General features: G+C 31.1%; 1 protein-coding gene across 8 annotated transcripts in view; it reads left to right on the top strand.

Moving 5' to 3' along the window:
* Ih (hyperpolarization activated cyclic nucleotide gated potassium channel Ih) overlaps positions 1–22,824 on the top strand; it is a 332,983-nt gene that overhangs the window by 80,680 nt on the left and 229,479 nt on the right. Inside the window, exon 1 of one of the 8 annotated variants that reach the window (XM_076404228.1) lies at positions 1,976–2,129. The exons of the other annotated variants lie outside the window; for them this stretch is intronic. Within the exon in view, the coding sequence (XP_076260343.1) occupies positions 2,092–2,129 (38 nt within the window). The 5' untranslated portion in view covers positions 1,976–2,091. Of the gene's footprint in view, positions 1–1,975; positions 2,130–22,824 lie in introns of those variants that run through there. 8 annotated transcript variants of the gene reach the window in all.

The following is a 22,824-nucleotide window of genomic DNA, read 5'->3' as shown; positions in this document are numbered from 1 at the left end:
CCAGTAAACGGTAAACAATGAACTTGAATGATTGCGAAACCTTCAAAATCATTTATAGCCCTGCAATAAAATAGCCTAAAGACGAATATATTGGCAATCGCAGTTTGTAAAATGTTAAAATTCATTTTAAACTCAGAGAGAATTTTTCCTTCACATTTTATCCTATTTAGAAGGAGATGCAGTCTGATGCGTCGGAACATATAACTGAATCAGTCTATAAAAATCGATTTGGGTTAGTACTATTAGGCCATGTTGCCAAATGTCTGCAAAATTCCTCAAAATATTAATAATTAGAGGTTACAAACTGGTAAACTTTGTAAACCAAAACTCAAATTTGCTTACACATCATCAAATTATGACGTGTTATTATTAATTATGGAACTATATTTTGCGTATTAACTATAGATTCTAAAGATAATATGTTCAAATTATTAAAATAGCTAAAAATTGCCGATCTTCGTACTGAACTAAATTACATTTGTTGTTGTTTGGTTCGATGAAAACGAAATATCTATTAAATCCATAAAAACCTATATATAGGTTTCTTGAATGTAGAAAATGTTTCAAAAGCGACGTTTTTTTTTTCAAGAAACCAATATGTGTTACAGGCCATGGAATAGTTAATTTATAATATATTTTTTTAAATGTCGATATTTTCTGGTAACATCGTATGAAATAAGGTATCAATCTCGATCTAAATATGATAATAGTTCCAGAAATCCAATAATCTGATTTCCCTGGAAAAATACAACATTTTAGTGAATGTTGATTTTGTCAGCATTCGAGTCATTTTGAGGTAAATGTTAAATGGATCTTTATGTATAATTATATTTTATCAGGCTTGTAAATTAAGGATTTGCAACAAATGGTGTTACTGTGTATTAAATTGCATCGTATAAACTTGTAACTAACTGTTCCTGTTGAACCCTCACACTGGCACAGGCTTCACTTTTCTGCATGTGTCATTTCGTCGAAGTGTGCGAACAATACGTTTTTTCAGTGTGTTGAAAATATCTGAATTTGTACCGAATAAATTGAATTTAAATTAAATTGACAAAAAATATGAAGACGAGGACTTGAGGGCATTACTCGATAAAACCATCAATGGAATTGGCTGTCAACTACAATTGATGCGTTTGAGCTAAGCACTGCACAAGAAGCGGTCGGAATACTAACAAATGCATAAGAATGTTATTGAAATACAATTAAAACATAAATGGACATTGATTCTTCGGACCTTGCTTGTTCTGATTACTATTTCTTTCGATATATCAGTCGTGAGCTGTCCTGTCTAACCAGCTCTTCACTTCTTATGAAGATATCAAAAAAGAGGTCGATTAGTGGATAGCCTCAAAGATACATAATTTTTTCGAGATGGAATCTGTAAATTGTTTGAAAGGTGGGAAAAAGTAGCGGCTATTAATGGGCAATATTTTAAATAAAATATATGATACCGATTTCTCCGAAAAGAGCTTAAAATTAAAATATTTCTTTAAAAAGAATATATAGGAATAATATAAACAACAAAAAAAGAGCTATTTTTATTTTGAGAAAGAATTTTATTCAGTGAACACGATACTCGGTATCAATAAGTTTTTAACGTAACATAGCTGTTATTCCTTGATATTACGAATGTCAATTATAGCCCGGCAATTTAAGGCGCATTTTCACGGTGCTTTTTCATCATTTTCTAGTCACGGACACTGATAGCACCGGGTTAAGGACACGCCCGTAACGCCCTCTATCGACGGACACCGTCCCAACTGGGCAGTTTCGTGTTTGTTTTTCATCAGTATCGTTACTCACGTTTAACCCGCCACAATTATATCAATTGGCGACCGTGTAATGACGATGTTCTATCGAGGAATCTTCCGAATCGTCGGTAACAATCAGTTTGCGACTGCCAAGAAAATTTAAAACGGACCGAGAGAACACGCGATTATTTTTTGTGCTCGGTCCGTTGTTTTTCTGGCGTTGTTGTTGCTGCTGCTGCTGCTTGGTTAACGTCCAGGCGGTTTTACTGAGCAGAAATCCTCCTTCCGTGGTCAGTTTCGTGCGGTCGTTGTATCGTCCCGGTATGGCGAAGTAAGAATGCGAAAGAACTATGCGTACCATCGTGTTAGTTGTAGGTGGGTCCGATTTTCGTTTGTTTTGTTACGAGAATCTCCGCTGTCGGGACACACTGTTTGCATGCCTGTTTTCTCGATGTTATGCGTTCTGTTTTATTTTTCTGTTGTCTCTTGCGTAGTCTATTTTTCTTAATTCTAATTCATTACGTTTTTCTTCTTTCTATTGCAGGTAAGTACCACCAACTATACAGTAGTTTGTTTTGTTGAGCTGCATTTCCGACACGAAGGTAAGTGAAACATTTGTTTTATATTGGGTAAATTTTGGGGAACATAACATATGTTAAATATGTCCATCGAAATATAATAGTTCAAGTTAAAAAAAAATTAACAAAATGCATCAGTTGTTATTTCCCATAACTATTAATTTGTGCTGCGATTTATTTAAATAATAAATTTTTGATTTTTTAAAATTTTTTGAAACTTGTACGATCGGACATTTTAATATAAATATTGCCTATGATATTTTTATCTTTTCTCATTTTAATTCTTTTATAAAGTGATGTAACACATGGTCTGAAAAGTTTAGGGCGTAACAAAGAAAGCACCTGTTTCTTTCTGTTCAAAATTGGCTTCATTCATTAACGTAATCTCCTTCAAGAGCCACACAAACATTCCAGCGCCGCTCTTACATTTCAATACCACTTTTGTGGATTGATTTATCTATTGCCTTAAAATAGGCCTGTCACCAGTTGCTGTTCACTCAGATAATTATCGTTTTGATTCCAGAATGTCTGTCACATATCGACGCAAACTTTCAGGTTTGTTACATTTAAACATGACCTAACATATCTCAGAATCATCAACATGTTCTTGTTTTTGGTGAACAGTGAACAAATGCGTTACTCACTTTGAACAGAGCTATCTCATAGTCAAATGCTCATGCAATATAAAAACAACACGTTCTTTCGATATCTTTGCGATGTTAGCTAATTCACGCAACTTCACTTTTTGCTCTTTCAAAATGATTTTGTGAATTTTTTTGATGTTTTCTGGCGTTACCACCTCATTTGGACGTCCACTGCCTTCTACATCATCGGTGTCATACAACCACATTTGAAGTCAGCAAAACCAAGGTTTTATTGTTGTTTATGATGGAGCGGAGTCCTATAACACTTTTAAAGTCATTGCTTTGCTTGAACGGTATTTTTCCCATCAAGAGGCAGTGTAAAATTGAAACACGAAATTGTTTTTGATAAAGTACCGTCACTTTTAGCACAGTAACTTTCAAATTTAGGTGCAGAATATCACGAAATTTTAACAACTTTCTTTTGAAGGTTGAGTACTAACTAAAAAAGCGATGAATGCGATAAAACTAGCCCCATGTGTTAGGTCCGGGACTTTTTAGCCAATGTGTTATGTTCATCGAGATATAATAGCTCAAGCTAATTGATAAAACCTAATGTTTCCGCTAATGATAGCTTAAACAACATTAAAAAACAATTGACAAAATGCATCGTTTGTTATTTCTCGTAAATATTAATTTGTGTTAGATTATTATTTTGGTAGAATATGAGAATAATTATAGAACAATATCATGTATTAGTATAAATATGTATCTAATAAACCTATTATACACAGTATGCTCCTCAAGGATATTTTAGATGTGTGAATTTCGTTCTGATGCCTTTTTATATATTGCACACTGCGTATTATTCATCAGTTCTTCAATACATCACATAAATTGTAGTTAGCATGACTTTGTATAAATTGAACGACGAGGAGAAAGAAGTGGGAGATCTTATATAAGAATTAATAAAATTATTTTTACAACATAACTCATCATCATCATGATTTATACCGTGGTGTTGGTGTCGTGAGACTTCAAAAATACTTCAGTACATTTCGCCATAGTTCGCGATGGGTCGCAACTTGCCTTAGACAGTATTAGTCGCTTATATTGCAAATCGCTTTTTTTCGATCTTGATTCATGTCTCTTTCAAAGCTGTTCTCTACATTCCTAATATGAAAGTCTTGAAGATGTTTGTTCACATTTTATTCGACAGACATGGTAATCTGTGTTTCTGAATTTGGTTCCCAGTTGCACACAAGTAAATTGATTTTAAACGAATGACATCGCATTTGAAAGACTTCAAGTTTTTGTTTTTTGAAGAGGCAGAAGCCCTTGCAGCTTGGCAGATTCGGCTTATCATTTCAGCCATAGATATTGCTTTATTCTGCTGTACTTGAGATTTACAATAGCAGGAAATCCGTCAATTGCCAACACTTTGGTATTCTCTTTACTAATTGTCAAGATCTATGGCTGTACAGTGAGAACTATATTATGAAGAATATTACAAGTCTGAATATCTATATGACCGACTAATCAACGCTATCATCAGCAAACATCAAGGAATTTGTAGCATCATATTGAATGTCATGTCTGTCAAAAAATACCGAACAACGGCTCGGATCTTATATAAATTTGATGAACAGTAACTAGGTCTTCGTTTAAGTCTTTAAGAAATTATTTAAAACATCAATGATTAGTTTCTGTTGATATTAATTTATGTTCTTCAATTTACTAATGTTGATATTTATAATAGAACAAAATATATACTCAGAAAAGCTCTATTAATGAAAAATTTAAAATTTCATCATAAGGTTACATTATTGTATCTTTTATTTTAAAATCTGTTATTATAAAGCATCCTATATTTTTTAAATTTATATTATAATTATTTTATATTTTATTTTTTGTGTATTTGCTTTCTCTATCTAAGATATTACCTTGTAATATACTTGTAGTTCCTGTACTGTAATATTTTTAGTTCTATTACATTTCAAATGTTATCAAATCAAAGAGATATATTTCTTTCTTATGGTAAAGAATTAATATCTACTAATCGATTTGATTTTAGGATAAATTAATCATTACTCCAGTACACATTAATGTGTTAATTATTGCACATCGTTCAGTTGTATTTCAAGATCAGCAAGTACTTCAGGAAATTTTAACAAATCAACAAACGTTTTTAAAAACGTGTTTAAATAGCTGATAATTGAGGTAATTATATGTTAGTGAAGAAATTGAGGATAGAAAAGTTTCATTTGGAATGGATTTTGCGTTTGTTCTTTTGGTAGAACCCTTCAGATTTCTTTTCGAGCAGTTTTCGAAATGGAAAAGGTCAATGTATAAGAGTTTTTGGGTTGTCTTATGAATAGATATTAAATTAAACATGAAATACCATAATGGTGATACCAATAATGCCACCATATATTAAATTATGTTTATCGATGATGTTTTGAATCTACAATTTGGGTCCTTACATCTACTTGAATTAGTATTCATTAATAGCGTAAATTAATGTTTCCTCCCATAGGGGCATTTTATTCCCAAGCTATTCCAAAGATTCATAAAATCTTAACACTGTTAGGCTACTAAAAGGGCTGTTTTTAATTATGACAAACTAAGGATTTAGTTCGACTTTTTCTAGCCTTCTTATTGTTTTTGTGATACTTTTATAGGTAGGTTTTGTAGTAAGTGTAGATCACTATCTGTACGCCTCTGTCTTCTTGTATCATTTTACTGCATACGAAACCATATATATAAATGCATTCCTAGTATTTATGCAATATTTTCGTGCCCGCCTAGTTAGCTAAAATAACAGTTTTAACAACAGCTAATTCATTTAGGTATGTTATTACAAACAGAAAACGCAGAATCTACAGACAATAATGCACTCCAACAATATAAAAAGCAGCGTTATGAATCTCCAGTGTAGACATAATTGTGCAGTAATGGAAACTCTTTTATTAAATGCGATATAAACATTTCTCAATATTTAACTGACTATTAAACAATAATTACATACTAGGGACGCTTCAAAATAATAAATAGGAAAATGTTTAATCTTGATATCAAGTTGAAAACAAAAAAATTACAAATATTTTTTTACATCTTACATTAATATGCTTAGTACAATCTTAAATGGATTTATTACTGTTAATTTGTTGTATTTGCATCAATACGTGCGAGATAAATACATCAATATGTATTTCCCAAATTAAAATTAAATTAGACTTCGCTTCAATCATCTAATTTTCTGTATATTGTCTAGTAGCTGTTGCTATGGTTTAGTAACTTTGTTTTATGTTACCCCATAAGCCCAAATAGACTTTATCATCACAGATAAGCCAATCCTCAAGGTTGCTTTGGGAGTTTGACGACTAACCAATACAGTTCCTTGGTTGAAATGAATGCGGAGGTATTTCCCTGAGTATGCTCGAGGAATTGGACATCCGTCAACTTGTCATTTCACCGGATCGGAAAATTCACATATTTTTTCCAATCTCTAATCTATTTCTGCCCGAGATATATCTATTGCCGTCGGTGAATGTTCCATGCACTGCCTCTTTTGTTGTTAGGATATCGACAGTATAGAAAAAATACAGGAATGGCCCAAAGCCACTACCCTACGAAACTCCAGTCGAAATAGCTTCATGCGAACTTAAATAAAATTCCGTAAATTTTCTTTAGAAAATATTAATTATTTTTTACTGAGTTATTTAAACATTTGACTAAATTATTTTTTTGCGAAATTTTTATTGAAAAAATTCTAATCCTGCTCAGACATTGATGTCGAATATTGAAAACAACTCGAACAGATTCCTTCTGAACTAGTAGGAGCCTTGGTTACTCTATTCGGTAAGCTTTATAAATAGTCAATGAAGACAAATAGTCAACTCTACTAGTCACTACTAACTGGATATACTGCTTAACGTGGGCTTTGAATCACGGTCCTCGGCATTAAACTTATGGTTGTTGGCTTGGTTACAAAGGTCATTCCTAGCATTTTATATAATTTTCTACAGACCATCGTAAATATAAATTAAAAATACCCGTAGAAATAAAACCACTCTCAAAAAAATAATTACAATAGCAAAATAGAGGGTTTTGTTTCCTACTTCTGATGTTTTACGAATTTCTTAACAAGTTGACTAAATTCTGGTGTTATGCTACATACTTGATTTTTATAGGGTACCTACAATGCATTGTTTTCCATTTTATTCGGAATTTGACAGATAGATTTTTGTTTTTCAATAATTAAGTAATTAATTTTAAGTTCTACCCATCTATATGTTTTTGGATTATTCCAATATTCTGTAAATATTCTAACATTTAGTGCAATAGTTAACTTTGAGTTTGTTTGGAATCACTCGTCATCCGGTCAGGCCCTTAATTGCATTGCGTTTTGGTTTGCACGTCGTTTTCGAATAGTCGCATGCTTTATTTTTTAAATTTAAACTTCGTCAAAGGGAGGCATTGAACAACTATTAAAATATTCATCATACAATACAATTAAGTAATCCAAGAGAATTGTCGGATGGTTTTTCTGAGATAATTTGTATTGAATTTTAGGTATAGAAACGTTGAAATCAAATAATTTGTATCTCGTCCTATGACATTAAAAGGAACTTTTAATTCAGGTTTTGTTTCAGTTTTATTTCCTTGTTGATTTGATTTATGACACATTTTTTAAATTAAATTTATAATAATCAAGATTAGTTTATTATTCACTTATTAACGCTTACATAATTAATTAATATGATAATACTAGTTTGGTTAAAATATTAATTGTTTTTTTACTATAGCAAATGGAAAACATAACATATTTATCAAATTTTTTTGTTCCTTCTAAAAAAATCATAATTTACAATCTGCTAGGAAATTTTTTTTTTCAGTTTTAGTAAGAATACCATACACGCCTAAGAAAAATACATTTTTTCACATCGTGAGATCACTGGTTACAATCACTTTAAACTTTTTTTGTTAAGAATATATTTATAGCTTTTAGTTATTTTTTACACATTTATGTATATACAAATTGTCTCAATATAAAGTGTTTATTTAGTGAATTAATTAAGGAGGTCTTTATAAAAAAAAATCGATGTAATGTACTTTTTTTTCATCGTCATTCTTGATGACTGTACTAGTCCAGTTTTTGATTATTCCAGTATGGTACCGGGCTTTTCAAATATATTGATCCGTTTTCGAAAGGGAATGACTGACACCTCAATTATAATTAAAATAAATGTACATTATCATAATGTAAACATCTTTTTGAGACACCTCAAAAGTATATATCTTAATATTGTATATATATATATATATAGATTAACAATGTTGCTGGGACATGGTCGTAAATTTATATTTGTGTTTGTTCATCATAAGGCAAGAGTGCAGAATCCGACAAGAAAAATTATTCCAGTCACGACAGTAACCCGGCTAGTTAAGGCCGGATTTCTTCTGGTATATCTAAGCTTCTAAGGCTATCTAAGGTTATTCGCTAGTTGGTAAAAAGAAGACTCCAGAATAAGAGAGAAAGAAAATAACAGTCATAAAAATTATTTTTTAATAGTATCATTTTTTTTTATTTATATAGGGTTTATTTGGTTGCATAACAAGCCATTAGAGATGATTATATTTAATAATGGTGTACTTAGTTTATTAGTTTTTCGGTTTCAACGAACTTAACTAATTTCTCATGATTTATAAACATCGTATAACAATCTTATTGTTGTTAACATCAGAATTACATTGTTTTTGTTGGATAACAACACTTGTTATGGTTCGATGGATATAGTCATATTTCTGTCACTCATTATTGGAACAAAATTACTTCTATAATTTCACATGTCTCTAATATATTTATTAGAGATGCTTGATTATTTTTAATTCATATCTAATATATTCTGAGCTCATGGTGGCGGTTATTATAATGTCATTATTGAATATTTTCAGGCAGCATGTTTATCAGATGTTGAATAATTAATTTTACGTGTTGCTACTCTGTTAGTAATACGTCAAGACTATTAAAAAAATAAATAATATATCGGATTTAGTTTCTTAATGACATTAATGATGTTATAGCAACATATTATGTCATCGACTAGCTTTGTTAATTGATTAACTGGCTTAAAACTGAGTATAACTTTTTCGATTTACGTCCGCCAAGCCAATATATTTGGTTTATGTCCAGGATGTTTTCGTTTAGCAAATATGTATTTGTTCCAAGTTAGGCGTCGGTCTAGATACATATTTTGATCTTGATGTTTAGCACCCTCCCCCTGGGAAGTTAGAATATAGATGAAGTTCTCGAACGTATTGAACAGTAATGATAATTATTAAATAATATACCATGTAAATGTTTTAGATATCTAGACAAGTGTTACTTACATAATCAGAAAACATACTTAGTATTATACAGATGCTAAATCCCATAAGTTAAAAACTACTGTCATTAAACCAACTAGAAAAGCATCCTGTATAAAAGACACAATATAGTTGTTCACTGGTGTATAATTTTTTTTACGATAAACTATAATAATTGTTTGTTAAGAGTTATTCGTTCTATGACTACGCGGAAGTGCAGCTAATGTTTTTCTGAGTAATAGATTCAAAAAACATGGAATCTTTTAAATGATCGTTTAAATCGTTGGTAGAAATATTTTATGTCTAATGTTTAGTATGAAAACCCAATTTTTTATAGTGCCATATATTATTTTTTAATTACAAATAATAACAATAGGTATAAAAGTAAAAGTGTTAACATAACATTTCATTCATTAACTTCATTAACATTCTTCTTTTCGATCTTTAAAAAAGTTCTCTTCTTCAGTCATGACAGCAAATTGTGTACACTCCTTGGCCCTCCAATATACCAGGGACTGTCTTTTCTCAACAGTTATTTTCGTGAAATTTGCCCTATTCCCTGGCGTCAACATTAAATTTGTAATTCATCACAGAAAAAATCTATATGTGTTAAATTAGCCCAATTATGTCACCTTACTCACCATGGAAATTATCTTTGAGTCTCTAAGTGGCACCATTGGTCTTTATTTTCGGCACTAAAGCAAATTTGTAAGGGGGCAGTTGATAATTTTAATTGATAATGTGTTACAATCATAATCTGTGCATACCTAAGGCACTTGCGCACTTGTGATTAAATTGGTTGGATTATTCCGAGAAGGTTGCCGATATATGACACTCTTCACGTTTTTAGGTTATAGTCTTGAAAGCCTTAGTCGACAGGATTTTACCTAAAATGCTATTTTTTATCTTCTCCTAACTTTTTGACATATTTTCGAGTGAGATATATCCTTGGAACAACATTTAAGTGGCAAAAATACGAATATTATACAATATTCGACACGCTGCAGTCTTTACTTCTCAACCTGTCCAGCTTTGTTACATCACGTCCGATATACATTTCTTTTCAATAATGAATTTGATATTTATAACGAAGTATAAATTCATGGTTATCCCAATTTTGGCTTTCATTACCATCTCCTAGCTTCCATTTTCTTCGACTTCTGTACCCAAATACTTAAATGCATTTACTTACATTACGTCGGTCTTTCTCATAATTATGACTTTTGCTATGCTTTTATTCATTAATAGTGAGCCTTGTGGGTGAAATTCGATCAGAATTTATTAATTAATCACGTTTCTCTCATAATAGTGTAACGAATAGAATAGTTTAAAAATTATATATTACTAAAATTTGTTTTTACATTATTTTCAATATTATATCTGGAATGTTTTGATATACAACGTTAATTAAAATAATACATGTCTGTATATTAAAACATATTCAAATATATGCAAATTATCTCAAGTACTAACAGTCGCTAACATTCTTTAAATGGCATTTAATTAAATCTGATTTCTATTTAGTTTCAATAATCAACGGGGTATTGATAATTTTAAATTACTACACCGTAGTACAACAGTAAGTTTCTATAAACTCTCCATAACTTTCTACCAGAAACGATGACTTTCAGGAGTAATTATTTCAGTTTCAGAATTAATTTTTCGTTTCATTAAATAAGAAAGAATAAGGACGTTTTCGGGCACGCAACTTGATATTTTCAAAGAGGTGTAAACCTACGACAGTGTTACTTTCACAATATATAACATCTATAGCTTTGCTATAACTTGAAGTCATTAATAAAATGACATATGCGTCAAGTCATAACATTGCATTCTTAAGCCGAAAGAATTTGTCATAATGTGGTATTTTTTGAGAGATAAAATATTTTGCGAGGAATATTTAAAATGCACAGTTTAATTGCATCTACTTGCTCTAAATTGTTAGGTCTAATAAAAATTGATGAAATTATTATTGTCTTCAATGAAATGAACTATTTAAATAGTCTAATTATTATTGTTTTTATTGAGTGAACGAAAACAGCTATTATATGGTTAATTTTTACTAGTGTGTCTGTATTTTTGCATAATGAGTCACGTCTTAATATAGATGGTAATTAATACAGCATCTAATATGTACTTATTTCTTATAATTTTTAATTTTTAATAATTAATTTGTAAGTACATGTATTTAACTTATATCAGGGTAGGGTAGTTCTCTTCACTCTGGCATGATATTCCATCCAAATCCAAATGCTTGAAAAATATTACTTAACGTGGTCCTCGAACTACTGTTCTTAGCGTAATAGTGGCGGGTGATGAAAAATGGATTTATTTTGAAAGCTCTAAGCGTAAATGATTATCGCCAGGTGAAGTAGGCCGATCGACTCCAAGGCGAAATCGTTTTCGTCACATGACAAAGCTCTGTTCTTGGGGGGACCACAGTGGCATGGTGTATTATGAACTGTTGAAACCTAATGAGACCGTTAATAGTGATCGCTATCAATAACAATTGATCAATTTAAACTAGGCATTGATAGAAAAACGTCCAAAATGGGTCTGAAGATACGGTAAAGTGATTTTACAACACGATAACACGCCGTCTCATATAGTAAAACAGGCCAAGGAAGCGTTGAAACTACTTGGATGGGACATATTCAACTTTTCTCATCAATGGGAGACGCGCTTGCAGGGCAGTACTTCACCAATTTCCAGGAATTTGAATGGTTTTGAAGAAAGGCGAGATATATAGAGTTAAATGGCCAATACTTTGAATAAATACATTTTTCCATTTTATTGATATTTATCTAGTTTTTTCCGAAAAAAAAACGATAATAACTTTCCAGTATATAATTTATAACATGTATGCATATGTATGTAGATAGAATACCCAAAAATTGTTTTATTAATTATTGATAGGGATTACTTATATCTTGCACAGAATCATTGTGTTATTTAATACATATACTGTAAGTAATACTGTTAAAATATACTATATCTGTATATATATATATATATATATATATATATATATATATATATATAACAATCCTAATAATAGGCAGCGGGTCTGGTTGAAAATGTATCTCTTCGTTCGCCATAACTAGGCCATCGAGAAGTTGTTTTTTTTTTCTTGTCCAAGCGGCACTAATGAGACTCTTCACAGAAAGTGTTCACAATTCTTTGTCTTCTCTCTAATTAGCAGCGTTGAAGGTAAATACTCGACTATCGCGTCAACACCGATGACTAAACATCGGTATGGGCCTTTTTAAAAGCAGGCCTTATTAAAAGCTATATAGGGGGGTATTTAATCAGTGACACAAAAGAAACAATCCACAGAGAGGGTTATTCATCTCACGGCAAAGCGGAGAGCAAATAATCCTTTAGTATAAGGAAATAAATGCGATTTTCTTTTTGTTCCAGGAATCCTTTTAACGTAAAGTATTTAAAAGAAATAACGGCATTTCAGAGGATTAGAAATCTCTTCAGAGGTTTTCTTTAATATTTTTCATTGTTACTAATCGTTTGACAATTGACAACAACTGTCTGTTTTGGTTATTACGTATTTTATATTTTGATATAAAGCACCATTTTTGTAAAACATTCTCTACGTCATGCAATTCCAATAAAACTGGGTATGTTATCTGGTTGTTAATGAATTCGTTTGGGTTTATAGATAGCTTCTTATATTCTATACTTACGTACTTAGTTGTATATAGTTCTTTCAATGAAACAGTCAACGCACGTCATCAAAATTTATAATTCAACGTTGCCGCATCAAATTTAAGTTTCTGTTTATTTTAACTATAACAAAACAAATTACTAAAGTAAATAATATAAGAATAACGTTCTAAAATATGAATTATTATTTTAACATTTTGGCACATCTGTGTAATGCATGTATTATTGAAGTTTTTTATTATATTTACACAGCACTTATGAGGTAGAGTCCGAAGCACCTTTAAACAAACGTTTAACAATTGTATATCCACGTAATGTAGCTTACATTCATTAGAGATCAAATTTATCTTTTTAAGATTATTTCTTGTTTCTTTCATTCTGGTATTTCCTTATTAAGTCATTTTGATATCTCTGAATTTCCTGACTTACTTCTGTTACTGCCTGTTTGCATGTTCTAATGCATTTGCCATATCTGCAGAACAGTTAGTATTGATTCTTCCTTCATAAATTTTATATGTGTATTCTAAACAATTATATATATATGTATATATATATATATATATATATATATATATATATATATATATATATATATATATATATATACAATATGATTTTCTACAGTTATTTTATATTAATATTATCTCATCTTTAGTTGTTTTTACTCTTACCACTTGTGTTGGTAATTATCAACGCTGGACCACAAACAACAAAAAGTTTCATTCAGTCTCATTCACTGTCAAAATTACTATACTAATTATTAATACATACGTGTACCACCAAATTGTTCATTTCTAATCAATCGAACACTTTCATTTTGTATGATTGACAAAACGCTAGCTCAGCTCCAGGAATAAAGCCATTCCTGTTTCCACAATGATAAATACTATATTTGCAATGAATTATTAAAAAAAGAATATTATATGTAACAAAGTTTATATTATTCTAACTTTTGCCTTTTTCCATTAACTTTTGTTGTCTTTACACTCTTCATTAGCGTTTTTCCAAGAGTGGCCATATTTCAAAATGGAACATTCATTTTGAAATATCCACGTCTCGTCTTGATACATCAATTGAAATAATAAATCTTCAACAATGTCTTAAAGTTTCATTTGATTTCTTTGTGCTTATACTTACACCACCTAAATCCCATATTTTCTAATAGTGTATTGGGATGACTTAATAACCTCAAGTTCTGCATAAAACCACTCACTGTTTCTATAAATTACATAAATTTGGTTTCGATTACCACTAAGATCAATGTGATCTTGATTCGTCATCTGATTTTTTTGACGCTCTTGTCGCTCTTAATATTCGCCCGCTCACAAAACTTATAATATTAATATTAACAGCAGCAAGCAACACGCTAACAAATATTTCCAATAAAACTGCATCAACCTAATTAACAACCTAAATTTAACAATACAAATACTTGCCTCATCGAACACTATCGACATAATACAATTAACATGAAAGTCTTTCTTAATGAGCGACTAAACCATTCTCAGACTTTTAAATTAACATCTGTCAGGATATGGATGTAATTTATTTTTGTCACTGTTTAAACTAGTAATCGTCTGTAGGCTACAATATTATGGAATCTGGCAAAGAATAAATATACTAGTTATGTCAGAAATAAGTGGCTGGGTAAAATCTTATGTCTTTTAACATCATCTCGAAGTTCCTTACTCTCCAGTCGGTCAGCTTAAGGCCGAAACCTGTGGTTCGGAGTCCACGTTAAGCAACGTAACACTGTAGTAAAAAGTAAACTGTAAAATTTAAGATAATCATGAAATATACGAGTATTCATTGTATTTTCTTCAATGTGAAACACCGATCAATTTATAGTACGAAGTTTCATTGGCGTGTTTAATGATACTTAACAAGGTTTAGTTTTCTTTCATCCAGATTTTAATCAGTACGAAAGTAAAGTAACACCCTTTATACGTGAATAATTTTCATTCATAGTTTTAACTGAAATGAAAAAAGTAGTAAATGAAGAATTAGAATCATTTCACAATGCGTTTGTAAACTTTGCTTATTGTAGTGTTGAAATTACAGTCTTTCCATATTATTTAATTCATTTCATTTATTGTTACTCCGATTATTTTATATATTTTATTTAATATTACGCATGTAGTTATTTTACATATGGTAATTACTCAGAAAAATATTATTTATAAAGAACGTGTCTTTAAAATAGTTTACCTAATTTTTATGTAGTTTTAGAAACCATATTTGATATCATTCTCTCACAATATCAAAAAAAGTTATTTAAAATATCTAAAAATGAAAGGTGCTTATTTTTTTAATCTGCTTTCAGAAACGGTTTCCATGAAATTGCTGAGAGTATTTACCCATCATGTTAATATTTCATGCTCTCTTCTCTCCATATCTTTTATGGCCTGATGAAACCCTCATTCACAAAATTTCAGGAACAAAATTAAAGTGATTGTGCAAGAAGAGGACTTTAAGACTCATCTGGTACTGCTGTGGTCTCCCACTCACAAATAAAACATGGAAACATTGTAAATGTCTTTTGCTAAGTTTCCTTTAGTATTTTCACTTCAAAATTATGCAGATTTTAAGTGTTGTTGAGTGTTAAAAGTACGAGAAATTGAATCATACCGAAGATCATGTTATTTGTTTTTAATAATTTATGGCAATCTTTTCTCTAAATCAAATTTTATGAAGCATTCAATGTGAAATTTGAATGCCAAACACCATCATGGATGGGTATTACATTAATTGAATGAAATTGAAATAATTATTGAATTGTATGAAAAAGAAATTATTCCTGATAACGGGTTGTTTTGTCTATAAAAAAATGACATTGGAATTCAGGTTCATGATGGTCAGAGCGATATATTCAATACGATAAGATATATTTGAAGAGATTCTTAGGTATGATCTATTATGAACAGTAATGAAATTTGGTAAATATCGCACCTGGCTATATTTACCACATATTGTACCTTCACTTTATCATTTATCTTTCTTTTGGAAGCATTCCAAATATAATCGAAATTTGAGTACATTGAATTTTAACTAAGGAAGGAAACATAAATAAGAAGAAATGCTTAAACTGCTTTAATAAACGAAAAGGCAGAAAATTGCATTTCATAAAAACCTAAAAAGTCGAAATTCTTCTATTTACTTAAATTAAGGTAGAGTTAAAACACGGAATCATACTGCTCCAAATTACTAAAGTTTTATTATATGTTTTTAGTTACTCTGCTCAGTATTGGATATATTATTTATAACGCAATAAAGTTACATGATTTAAAAAGAGGCCGTCAAATTAACTCAAAATCAAGTGTGTTTAAGGCTTGTTTTATCGCACACCTCATCGTATTTTTATTTCAGACTGTTTGTATTTTTATGTACCGATTTTATTACCTTCGAACCCCAATTGCTTTGCCCTAGCCTTTTCGCTAATCATGTGTCAGTAATAAGTACCAGTTACTCAATCAGATAAATGTATTGGTTAGATTTTCTTTATTTATTTACCACGTGATTTATTGTTTTTTAGGGCATAGTAACATTAATGATTGAATTAAAAAGTGGTCTATAAGTTTATTTTATAAAATATATATGTTATGCAACCAAACAAACAATTAACTGTAATAGTAATCGCTTGATTCCATTTTTAACTATTGTTTTTTCTCGGAATGTATTTAAATCTCCCATTAAATTCATGCGAATTAATTTCATCCGTTTCTGTGAAGTAGGACTTAAATAATTATAATAATTACAGCTTATTTAAAGATCTTTTAACGTCACTTTATCAAGCAAATCTATTTTTATATTTTTTTGGTATATTTTACTATTAATTAACATATATTGATATAAAATTATTAATATGTCTCAACTTGAAAATATAGAGATAATTTGATGATTTAAAAGCCAGTATATTATGCAACCAAACAAACCCACGCACTTTTATTTTTATTATTCTATTTTTATTATTGTGATCTGACAATATAATTAACCCAATTATTCATCTTATATCGCTTAAATTGCAAGCGCCAATTATATTTCCTCCCTAAATTTCAGCTCCGACAATTACTAAATTCAACAATTCATCTCGAATTCAACGAATTTCATAAGGTATTCCATTTTTTCCAATAAGATAATTGCTAAAAGCGAATGCCATAAATAATCGGGTAAATTGAACTGAAAAAAAGCGCGCGAACAGAAAGCCATCGTTATTCTCGGAAGAATGGTCGCTCGAGGGCTTACTTGCATCGTTGTTAATTAAAATCCGTACAAAAGAACGCCGAGCGACCTGCGGGTGTCTTATTGATCAATTGAACGGGGTTTCTTTATTATGCCTTTGTTATATTATCACAATAGTACCGATGTTCAATAGTAAATTATAATAATATCATAGAAATACTAATATGGCGTTGGAAATCTTAAATGACGATTATATAATTGGTTGCATATCTTTGCTATTGCAATAAAAAGCTCGTTATCTTAAAAATAGAGACAATGAGGCTCATGTAGGTTCATGTGAGATAATTTAAAAAGTATTTTATAAAAATAAGCTATTTTTAACAAAAATATTTAACCGACTTAGAAAAATAAATACGCAACTCTCTAAAAACTAAAAAATAATGAAACTTATATTTTTAAGACAAAAAAAAAACGTTTTAACATAAAATATGAACATAATTATCGTTGTAATAACTAAATAAAAATAAACAAAAAACTTATTTAACCTATCTACTACACGTATCTTATGTTCTATTATATACACCCAATTTAGCTTAATACCTACCTAAACATATTTATCTATTAACAATATTATTCTAATTAGTATCAACTGATCACTTTGATTACTTGCGATAAGAGCAACAAGTTAGATTTGTTTTGTTCCTAATTTAATTTTATGTTTATGACACGAAATTATATTATTATTTGTGTATAATTGTTGCTCGGCTCGGGATTGGACGACGATGTATGATTGGATATATGATTTAACTCAAATATCTCTTGGTGCACTATTTTGTATTTTTTTTCTGTGAATTCGAAAGGTTGCAATAATAATCTGGGTGTATAATTTTACCAGTTTCACAAACACAATCTGATATTCGAGCTGTTATTATTATAATATAATATATAATTTCTTCGCCTTGTGTTTAGAAGTCTATCTACTGGGTTTATACCACTTTTTGTTCTTCTGTTTTGACTCAGAATTATAGTGTTATATCTTGATGTCGACTTCTTAAGTTCTTTCTTTCTTTTTAAAGCGCTTCAAGGCCATATTCTAATATAGTTCTGTCCCATTGTCAGTAATTAATTTTTCGATGATAATAACATACAGACACACAAATAAATTATCACTTTATCTTCTACTTTTAGTGGAGACGTATCCTTCACTTGTCCCTTAAAGGTACTCGTAGAAATCTTCACCTCCTTGTCATTTTTTATACATTTGCTACTTTCCATCCTTTGGTTTTGATATAAAACATATAGATTGGTAGATTCATTTTTGAAAAATGGCGTTCTCTGAATTTCAGAAACAGTGTTTTTCATTACTCCGTTATCTTCTTCAAGAGGTCGTGCGGTCTTGCGTTAAATTAGAATTGTAGCAGAAGTGCAATTTACTACTACTGTTAAACTAATCTAGTCAGTTTAACAGTAGTAGAAGCATCATTTCTCGTATACTTGGATTGATGAAAAAAAACTGTGGTGAAATATTTTAGACATATTGTAGTACATAATCGTCAATGCTTGTTTTGCCTAAATTGTATTATTTTATATATGCTGATAATCTACAGGTCATATTCAAAAATATACATGGAAATTTGTTTAATATTACTTACTATTATTAATAGAATATTACTGGTTTAATAGTACAATAAGATTTTTTTAATTATTCTATCTTTCAACAATATACTCGTTTGGCAATAAGTATCTTATGTGATTTGTATTATTTAATGACATGAAGATCTCTTCAGTAAGTTACCTCTTGTATAAGCTTATAAACTATATCTTTATTTGATTATTATTATATATTATTCTAAAAACTATTAATGTGTCTGTTAATCAGGTCGGATGGTAATAAACGTTTTAGTCTATGCACTTCGCTGACATCGCGCATATTTAACTAATTGGCGAGGGCATTCGGGTGCACTGACACTCTTTGAGAATACTTTACATTATTATTTTGGATCAAATTCATTAAGGGTTTTACGGGGATATCGCGTTGATTCAGTTTGTCATCTGCCACTTAAATGAACTTTTATAATAAATATATCACACTACTACAAGTTTCAAATATATAATGCAACATAGTAACTTTAAGTACATCACTGCTGCCTTCAACTACTACCTATTAATTGACTACTGTTACCGAAACCAAGGGAAGCCGCTCAGTTTGTCCGAAAGAGGTAGTCATTTCAGAAATCGTCGATAAAATACATAGAATAATATTGGCTGGAGCTCCAGGCATCCGAACCGACATTATATTTTATATGAATAATTGGATATAAAAAATATATCCGCATGATGGGTGCCGCAATTACTGACACTTGGCCATAAGTGTAACCGTGAGGTCGTACAGGAGTGCTTGGTGACGTTCAGCCCAATCTAAACGAGTTTTAGCGCCGTGTGGTAACCATTGACGAAACCTGGGTGCTACACAAGACACCAGAGATCAAGGAACAATCAAAATAGTGGGCTTTTCCCGGTGAAGTTGCACCAAAGAAGGCCAAGTTGTGCCTGTTAGCCAACAAAGAGTTTGGCCTCGTTTGTTTGGGATACACGCAGTGTCATTCACATCGATAATCTTCAAGAGGATAAAAGGATCACCAGAGAATATTATTTAGAGCTTTTGAATAGATTTGAAGAATAAGACCAGCTTTCGAAAGGGAAAAATTGTTATTCAGTCAAGGCAATGCAAAGGTGCACACAAATTCATAACTTGGGCTACGAGCTTTAGTTCATCAAGAATATTCTCCAGATTCCTTGTGATTAGCTCTTGTTTAGAAATCTCCAATTTGAAATTGGATGGTAGGAGATTTGGAACGAATGAAGATATTATCAGTGAAACAATTGCCTATTTGAGATCCTTAAGAAAACCTTTCTTTCTAAAACACTCAAAAAGACAGATTGTAATGTACTTTGTGCTCGTTATTAGTTGATTAAGAGTTTGGCCAAAATAAAGTTGGCCCTGTCTCTGGGATATAGACGGTATCTGTTAAACATAACCGGTCATCCAGAACTTTGTTACGAATTCTTATCTTAATGCAATACAATAATTATTACTACTGTTCTGTTTTACTTAGTACTTAGTAGCTGTATTGGTTCCATATTGCTGTACTTTGGCGACTTTATTTGATGATTTAAGGCGAAATCTTGGATACCTTCGTGTATCCTTTTTAGGGTCGAGGTCATCGTGTAGCTCTTCGTTGGTTAGGTAGCGATAAGCATTCGTAGTTAATCGTAGAACTTTGTTTTGGGTACTTTGGATCATATATTTGCACTTTATAGGTCCAAATTGGCTTTGTGATTGACTGATAAACCTATCACCTTGATTTAAACCAACTTGAGAGTATCTTCCGACTAGCAGTTGCTTGGCTTGGAGTCTAATCTGCTCTGCTTTTTATTTAACATGATGTTTCCAGTTTAACCTACCATCGAGATATATTCAGAATTATTTAATGACTGATTTAATGCTGATTCTGTTTGAGGAATCGGGTATCCGTTAAGTGACATAATTAGGTTTTTGTCATTTTGCCGCAACGCAAAATGAACATGGGGAGATTTGCAGTTATTAAGCTGTATTTTCCATATATACCGATCTTGTTGACTTTTTCTTGCAGTTTTTCTACAGCCTTAGAGAGAGATACATCTTTTGCCATGAACTGTGTCGTCGGCAAATGTTCCCAGTACCGTTTCTTTTGTTGTTAGGATATCGTCAGTATAAAGCAGATATAGGTGTGGCCACAAGAAACTACCCTGTGAGACTCCAGCTGAAATACTTTTAAGGATTGAGAATGCGTCTTCATGCGAGATTCGTAAAGTTTCTTTCGAAAATATATGATTCCAACAGTTGACAGTAATTCGGCGGCAGCAATTTACTCATTGGGTAGATTAATCCCAAATGTCCCACATGGTCTACATCTTGTGGGACGTCCAGGAATATTGCAGGACAGCCTTAGCAAAGTTTAACAATCGATTTATAAACTTGTTTAGGTTAAAAAATAATTTTTTTAAGGCAAAATGTTTAATTTTTTTTGAGTTCATTATTTGCATTAATTTTACAGGTATTTTAAAAATGTGTCCCATTTTTGATAAATAATACGATACGCTTTATTATTAAACACAAAACTTATTGACCATCCAACAGATTGTATCCCCTAAGGAATAAGAATTATTGCATTAGTAGTATCATAACATCCCATTGTTATATAAAACGCTGACTAAAGTCCCGTTATATCCGAGAAATCAAACGATAAAAGGCTCTTAAGCGTGTTCAACGGAAAATCGATGGGAACAATGAAGGACTCTGAACGAAATGTAAAAATACACCCCGAGGATCGATGATTAAATTTCTGAAATTCAATCATTTTAACCTATTTCGTTCTATTTCGGTTGTGTTCCGGTGCTTTTTATTAGATAAGTGCCTCGAATATAACCCAACTTTTTTTTCGCGATTAATTTCCAGGCTATAGGAACGGGTCTCTCGCCGCCCGACTTTGCGTCATCGAAACTTTTCTGAATGTGGCGAGAGGGTCTAATGTTGTTAGGTGAAACCGGAAGAGTCCTATTTCACTTTTAGCTGTCTGGGTAGATTAATGGAAGTAATTATGGATAGAAATTGTCGATATTGTATAGATCTGGAAAGTTTCTTGATAACTCTTGACTTGACCTACTTGGGCATTAATTCCCAGTGGACTTTTAAAGACCATATTGTTGCCTTTAACTCAGGAAAGCATCGTATGGCTATTTATTATGTTACTTGTGTTTTGATCAGTGAAATATCAATATATAACTTATGGTGATGCTACTCCGTCTTATTTCAATTGTCGGTATTGGTTTCAATAATGTAAAAGTGATGGTATTGATGTGACTAACGAAAAACAAAGAACGATAACAATGTTCGAAGTTCGAATACAATCGTCAGACTTATTGGGTGAAAACTCAGCTCAAACCGTCATAGAATATTTCAGGCAGCTTAGTAGTTGAATAGTCAACTGTTTCCAGATGTTTACATGCGCTGGAAAAGATCCAAAAGTCATGCCATTTAAGTGCCATTTCGAACCGTTTTAGCATCGTGGATTTATTGCTTGTCAGGCGAAAAGATGTGACTTCTTAAGCATACTATGAATAGCGATCAAAAATGGATAGTATTACAATAATTATAGATGCAAATGCCTAATAGCATTAGGTGGAGAAAGGGTGGGTTCATATTTTTGTGTTATTGCAAGTGCGCTCAAGAATTGGCAAGTGTGGAAATATGAGTCTGGTTTGATTCATCGTCATCTAAGTTTGTAACGTCAAACATCGCAATGTTGTCGAATCAACTCTGAGTTGTAGTTTACTTTGTCTTTGACCTATAACAAAATTTTAATCTAAATAAAATAATTGAACAAAAATGTTAGCAAATATAATTTATTCTAACATTATAGTACATCCGAAAAAAACAGTTAATTATACAGCCATAATAGTTTATAGATTAGAGTTATAATCTCTTAGCACTATTGCTTTCAGGAATTTTGCATACGTCTGACAACTAGGAGATTTTGACAGATTCATTCGTTTACGCGTTCGAACTAATTGTGTCTCTTTCTAACTAGAATCAAATGAGAAGGAAAATATTGCCTGATTCTGAAATGAATTTACAAATTGCAG

The sequence above is a fragment of the Rhynchophorus ferrugineus genome, unplaced genomic scaffold, assembly GCF_030347505.1.
Source record: "Rhynchophorus ferrugineus isolate W39M unplaced genomic scaffold, kcgeb_rfMv2 rfM4, whole genome shotgun sequence".
NCBI classification, from domain to species: Eukaryota; Metazoa; Arthropoda; class Insecta; order Coleoptera; family Curculionidae; genus Rhynchophorus; species Rhynchophorus ferrugineus.
This window is presented reverse-complemented; position numbering and strand designations above follow the sequence as displayed.